Source organism: Mobula birostris, chromosome 17, assembly GCF_030028105.1.
Source record: "Mobula birostris isolate sMobBir1 chromosome 17, sMobBir1.hap1, whole genome shotgun sequence".
Lineage (NCBI taxonomy): Eukaryota > Metazoa > Chordata > Chondrichthyes > Myliobatiformes > Myliobatidae > Mobula > Mobula birostris.
The window spans coordinates 19,116,147-19,123,243 of NC_092386.1; the positions used below are offsets into that span (position 1 = coordinate 19,116,147).

Here is a 7,097-nt window from a genome sequence, read left to right on the forward strand (position 1 = left end):
TATAGTTTTAAGCACTGAATTCTACAGTTTAGGAGTGTAGCTCAAAAAGATGACCTGCCTGCCAACTATCTTTTGAGGGAGGCTGTTTAATATATAATTAAGTAGTGCAAAAAGAGCCAAAAGATAGTGCGGTATTGCTCATGGGTTAGTTTATTGTTCATTTAGAAATCTGATGGCAGAGGGAAAGAAGCAGTTCTTAAAGCATTCACCCCACATTAAGAGCAACAATTGCATAGTAGATAGTTTAGGAAACATCACATGTAGAAGCTTATATTGCTTATAGCATAAGAAATAATGGGAAGCCTTGGTGGGGAAGACCAACAAGAGAGAGCTGCAGGGTTGACTATGAAAGATATGTGCCAGTGTTTAAGATCTGGAGAAGGTTGAGTTTCAAGACAAAGGGTTGAGAAGTTAGGGATCAGCAGATCTACAGAGTGAGTGACAAAGGATGTTAGGTTGCCATTCACAGAAGTACGGTGGGGGTGAAGTCAATGGTAGAAGTTGACATGGTGTGGAGTTAAAAAGTAATGCTTGAGACACTCAGAAATACAGCTGAGTGAACTGGTAAAGGGGAGGGGGAGCAACAGACAGAAGAAGGGGAATACACACGAGAAATTCTGCAGGTGCTGGAAATCCAGAGCATCACACACACACAAAATGTTGGCGGAACTCGGCAGGTCAGTCAACCTCTATGGAAGTGGATAAGCAGTCGAAGCTTCAGGCCGAGACCCTTCTTCCGGAAGAAGGGTCATTCATCTCCGTCAGGTCGCGACTTTAGCTGGGGGCAATGGGGCCCTTTTAAATAGGAAAGGTCGGTACCGGTGTAATAGCCAAAGTACCGACGGAGATGACTAAACTTATGCCAACAGCTGTGGCAGTTTCAATGGAGGGCAGAGATGGGATTTTGGCATTATCTCCCAATCCCCAGACTTCCTCGATTCTGCAGCGGTAACGGGGAGGGTATCAACAGCGGGGATTCGAAGTGGTCAGCAGTCCAAGTGGAGAATTTTCTGGGACCTATCCATTGTTTTCCATAAATGTCAAGCTTGGATAGATCCGAAAGGCAGGGCGTTGAATTGGCAGCCAACCCCGGAATACGGTAAAGGATCGCCAAATGTGCCCGCGCTTAAACCATTGCGAGAAACAACCGTCACGGCGCAGCCAACTTCGCTTCATCTGGGCGGTACCGCTGCTAACTTTATCATCTCGGTTCGGTTGGACGGAGCCCGCCGGGAGGTGTAAAAATCTCAGGAGAGCGGCACGGCTACTTTTGGGCATCTCAAATTCGTGGAATCTCTCTAATTTGGCAACTTTCATAAAAACAAACCAGCTGCGGTCGGGGAGAATCTCCCGCTCCTTCCCCATTCTATGTTTACAGTTTAGTGACCACGCCGCCGTCATCTGCACCTCATACCTGTGTCTAGCCTCTCGACTTGTAACTGAAACTGCCCAGCTACGGAAAGGGCCATCAACCGGACACGCCGCGATGCCAGGTCGAAACTGCAGGATCGCACCGGCTAACGGAAATTATGGAGGATCTGCGCAGAATGTCACGGCCTCCGATATATAAACAGAAGACGTGGAGATACCTAGGGGGTCAAGCAGCACCTGTGAAAGGTTGATGACATTTCAGAACAACTTTTTTTTAAATAGGAACTGAGTGGGAGTTATCAAACAAATGAAATTTATTAGCCCACAGACTGTCATCCGAAGCAACCGCACTCTTGCCTTTCACGCAGCTCCCGGGGGCATGCTGCCGGTCGATACTTACTAAATACGCGCCGCTGATACCCTGCGTCAGCATCAGCAAGCACTCGGCGACGAGAAATGTTCGGATATCCGAGAAGTAGGACATGCGGGGGCTCCCGGCCGCCGATCGCCCGCTGTCCCTCTCAATGCTCATTCCGGTGCCGACTTGCAGAAGTTGTCAATTGAACAGGAAGGCTCGGCGGAGAAGAGTGCAGAAGCCGGTACGGGTACGTCTCCACCAGAGAGCCACACCCGACAGGCTCGCCAGCCGCAGGTTCAGCCGCTGCCTCCGAGACGACGTGAGAGTGGAGAGGCGATGGGAGCCAGACAGAGCAAGAGGTGGCAAACGAAGGGAAGTTAAAGGGAGGGGGCTACTGTGTCAGAGTAGGAGAGGTTTTGAGTTAATGAGTGACACTAGGTGTGCAAAATGAAGAATACACCGAGTGAGAGTGAGAGAACGGGTTTCAGGCGGACTGCGGGTGACGGGGCTAATATGAGGGGGGTTACGGTGGAAGAGACTTGGGGGAAAAAGGAGTTATATATGTGCGGAGGGAGGGTGCCTGAGAAAGGGTGTGTCTTTGAGGGCGAGAAAATAAGGGGAGGGTTCTAAGAGAGTGAGCGCGTGGGAGGGAGAGGATTGCGAGGGAGATGCCTCACGATGTGAGGGGCAAGGTGGAGTGAACTCGTGTGTGTTTGTTTTGGAGAGGAGTGCCTGTGGCAGAGACGGCAGTCCCCTCCGAAGTCAGAGAAAGAGAGAAGCAAGTCTGTATCAGTGTGAGAAAGCCAGCACAGTATGACTGGGAGGGTATGTACGAGCAGGAGGGAATGAACGCGGGGACGGGGGTGCGCAATACAAGAAGCAGCAATTAGCGACTAACGCAGCGACTCTGTGAAGAAAGTATATGAACGGTGGATCGGGGTGGGTGCATGTGATAATGTCAGACTGTGAGGAAGACAACGATGAGAGGCTACGAGAGTTACAGGAAGGCACAGCAGGGTAAGATGTGCGTGTGAGAGAGTGGACGCCTTGACGGATGAGTAGATGTGTGATTGGGTGTGAGAGTGCGAGACTAAAGGGTGTTGTGTTTGAAACTGAGAGGTTATTGGGTATTAGGGGGTGGGGGGGTCACTGTAGATGAAAGAGCTGAAAGCATGCGAAGTGAGAAAGGAAACGATGCTGGAGGGAGACGCACTGCGAGAGAGGGACTGTGGGAGAGGAGGAGGGCCGGTAAAGATCGTATGAGAGGGAGAGCGCTACGCAAGTGGCAGCGACTGTGTGGGAGAGCGTGTAAGAGAACGCTATACGAGCTGTCTCCTTGCGCCAGAATGTCAGCAGGAACGAAACAGACGCGGAATCCGCGGCAAAGTCCTTTTCACACGAACTTTCCCGGTCTCTGCTTATCTCACAGAGAGGACCCTAGCACCCTGGGCCAAAACAAAACTTATCTCAAGTCGTAGCAGTTTGTTTTATTTTAAAGTTCTTGTCCTAGTCACGGTCCTGAAGGAAGATCAACTCCGCCTCTCTCTCCACGGATGCTGCCCGATCTGCTATGTGCTTCAAGCATGTTCCAGGCTCTTACGTTAAGAGGCTGCTGATTCGAGCTTACGGCTGTCAATCGTGGAGCTCCGAGCTGCCAACGTCCAGTGCACTGAATCTGATCGTCCCCTCTGAATCCCGACGGTGACCGAATGCCCCGTTGAACCAAACACACTTTTGGATGACTCTGTGCCCGACACGATCCGTAGCTTGAAACTGGCACTGAGCTGAAGTCTCTAACAACTAACTTTGCAATAGGCTTGCCGGTGAACTGACCACAAGTTGTCCCGGTTACTGTCCGTGGGTTTGCAAAGACTGTACAGCTCGGACCCGTTCAACCCCCGAAATGCATTTGATTCGTTCGTGCATTCGGATTTTTTGAGCAAAGATTCCGAGATTTGAGCTAAGGTTTAGGGAACTTTCCTGCACACGGTTGGAGCTTTGCAAATTCTTTCTGCCTTCCTCCTCCCAACCAGATATTGTTGGCTGATCTCAGACGTGCCATCGTGCAGCGGGGCGTGGGTTACAGGCAAAAACCGCAGAAGGCAATGGAACAATATTGCAACTTCCTCTCAGGCTGTTCTGTGGAGGGGGGGTTTGTGGGGCGGGGAGGTGACATCGTGGAAAGCGAAACACACACGTTTGGTCTCCTCTTTGCTTCTGTAAACAGCGCCACGTAGAGGGCTCGAGTCCGGGAAAGTGAACGCGACTGCTGCCGCCTCTCAAAATCATTGTGGGTAGAGAGAGAAGATGAATCATATTAAAATTATAGGCATCTCCAAAAAAACCATCATGTACCTTCTGTTAAGAAAAGGAGAGTTGAATTCTTAAAATGTACGAATGCTAATTACTTTTAGGGTTGTCAACATAAAAATTTAGGATCGACATTCATTGATTCAATGACGCGGTCACAAATGGGACTTTTAAGGTGGCTTTCATCATAATTGCCTCGATTTTTAAAGAGGTTCTATCTCCATTTGTTCAAAACAGTGGTCACGCCTCCCTTTCTTTGTTTTCCCAAAAGTCCAATTACTCAGCTGAATCCAATTGTCTGCTTTTCAAAAGCTTCTCAAAGAGGGGCTAATTCTCAATGGTCACGGTGAGATAGTATGGAAAAGTTGCTGCAAGTAATTTTGTTACAGTTAGCTCACTGAGAATTTACTGGAAAATTTTAGTTTATGCTGAGTTGAAAATGACGGAGAATTCAACTCAAAAGACTCACGGAAGACATGGCACACACCTGTTCACACTGACACGACACACACTGTTCACACTGAGGACACAACAGACACCTGTTCACACTGAATGCACGGTACACACCTGTTCACACTGACACGACACACACACCTGTTCACACAGAGTGCATGACACACACCTATTCACACTGACACGACTCACACTGTGTGGCCACTGGGAGATCCTGCTTTCTCTGGCGGACAGAGCTCCGGTGCTCCCGATGTGGCCTTCTATATATTGGTGAGACCCAACGCAGACTGGGAGACCGCTTTGCTGAACGCCTACGCTCTGTCCACCAGAGAAAGCAGGATCTCCCAGTGGCCACACATTTTAATTCCACATCCCATTCCCATTCTGACATGTCTATCCACGGCCTCCTCTACTGTAAAGATGAAGCCACACTCAGGTTGGAGGAACAACACCTTATATTCCGTCTGGGTAGCCTCCAACCTGATGGCATGAACATTGACTTCTCTAATTTCCACTAATGCCCCACCTCCCCCTCGTACCCCATCCGTTGTTTATTTTTACACACACATTCTTTCTCTCACTCTCCTTTTTCTTCCTCTGTCCCTCTGACTATATCCCTTGCCCATCCTCTGGGTTCCCCCTCCCATCTTTCTCCCTGGTCCTCCTGTCCCATGATCCTCTCATATCCCCTTTGCCAATCACCTGTCCAGCTCTTGGCTCCATCCCTCCCCCTCCTGTCTTCTCCTATCATTTTGGATCTCCCCCTCCCCCTCTCAAATCTCTTACTAGCTCTTCTTTCAGTTAGTCCTGTCGAAGGGTCTCGGCCTGAAACGTCGACTGCACCTCTTCCTAGAGATGCTGCCTGGCCTGCTGCGTTCACCAGCAACTTTTATGTGTGTCATTTATCACACAAGCAAGTTACCCCATAACCTGAGTCAGAAATTTGACAACAGGTTTACCCTGGCGTTCCCCAGTGGAAGAAATGGCCAATGTAGATAAAGGGAAAACATGACTGTCGTTACTGGCAACACAGAGAAAACTGAATAAGGTTGCTACAAACCTCATCTCTTTTTATTTCAATGTTGTCACCATGACAAACAGGTGGTGCTTTCGGTGGACTCTTCTCTCTTTCCTTCACATTTAGTGACAGCTTAGTCTTTCTTCTATGTCAGATGCTGTAAATGCAGAGATAGATTTAGGAAGAAATACCAAACTTCCCGAGGCTGGGCCATTGCAAATACCTGCTCAGATACTGATGTTTCTCCTAAAGGCACAGATAGAGAAGAGGTCTGCCTCGGTGAATCACTGCAATGTGTTCAGGACCAGGAAGTTAAAAGTTCCAGCTCAAGGGATGGCGAGCTCCAACAACACTTCCAAAGGAGAGGACTCAGATGGAAACCTCAAGTGCTCAAACTACAATACACTTGACAAGATGCATAAAAGCTGCAAAGGGTAGCTCTGGAGACTTAAACTACAACATGTATCAAAACTTCACATAGAATGTAGAGACTATTTGGTGGAACATGAACCAATCAGACAGATTCACAATCTTGACAATTATATCCATCACATCAAAAGTTCTTTTGACAGTTTCTAAAACAACTGACAAGGCTTTCATAAAAGCCCTGACAATTATCGCCTTGGCTTTGAGGTCAGTGTGTTTGCTCTGCCCTCTACTGTAAGGTGCTCTAATTTTCTTCTGACTCCCTTTACCTTTCTACTTATGCTTCAGTCCTCCAGAATGGTTTAGAAGACAGTCAATAACAATCAAGCAACCGGACCTTTTGGCAATCAGAAAAGTACACTTTCTAAGCCAGAAAATGGGCACCACAGTAACATGGCGATTCACGCGACACTGTTAAGGGTTGGGGCGTTCTGGAGTTTGGAGTTCAATTCCAACAAGGATGTTCTCCCCTCGACCGCGTGAATTTTCTCCACGTGCTCTGGTTTCCTCCCACAGTCCAAAGATGTACCGGGTGGGTTGATAGGTCATTGTAAGTTGTCCTGTGATTAGGTAGTGTTAAGTTAATAGGTTGCTGGACAGCACAGCTTATTGGGCTGAAAGGACCTGTTCTGCGTTGTATCTCCAAATAAATAAATTAAATTAAATGGGGCAAAACACCCAGAAGCTCAATAGATGTCTCACATGGTGAATCAGTGATAAATTCAAATGATTTGCATGTAATAGTAAAATAAAAGTGTATTACTGATGCCCAGAGGAAGTTATTATGTCAGATGGTGGAGAAAGTAATTATCACAAAAGGACTCTACAAGTATGGGGCACATTAATCATTTTAATCAGCCATTTAAGTAATAATCGAATGGTGCTGCCTAACCCAATACAGTAAGCTGCTGTACATTTCAAGTGTACAGCACTGTGCAAATGACTTAGGCACATATTCTCATCTAATATTTGTATATCTGTGCACTTGTAATGCTACTGTGACACTGTAATTTCCTTTGGGATTAATGAAGTATCTATCTATCTATAGCTAAAGTGCCAAAGACTTTTGCACAGTCCTGTAATAACTTTATGTATTGCACTGTACCACTGCCACAGAAAAAAAACAATTTTCATGTCATATGTGAGTGATGATAAAACTGC

At 47.4% G+C, this 7,097-nt stretch overlaps 1 protein-coding gene across 2 annotated transcripts in view; it reads right to left on the reverse strand.

The window, feature by feature from the left end:
• The window catches only part of LOC140211536 (solute carrier organic anion transporter family member 3A1-like), a 307,116-nt gene extending 303,698 nt beyond the window's left edge, over positions 1 to 3,418 (reverse strand). Inside the window, exon 1 of one of the 2 annotated variants that reach the window (XM_072281326.1) lies at positions 1,772 to 3,418. In XM_072281326.1, the coding sequence (XP_072137427.1) occupies positions 1,772 to 1,903 (132 nt within the window). In that variant the 5' untranslated portion in view covers positions 1,904 to 3,418. Of the gene's footprint in view, positions 1 to 1,414; positions 1,683 to 1,771 lie in introns of those variants that run through there. The other variant, XM_072281327.1, reaches the window with a different exon arrangement.
• Positions 3,419 to 7,097: the final 3,679 nt, after the last annotated feature.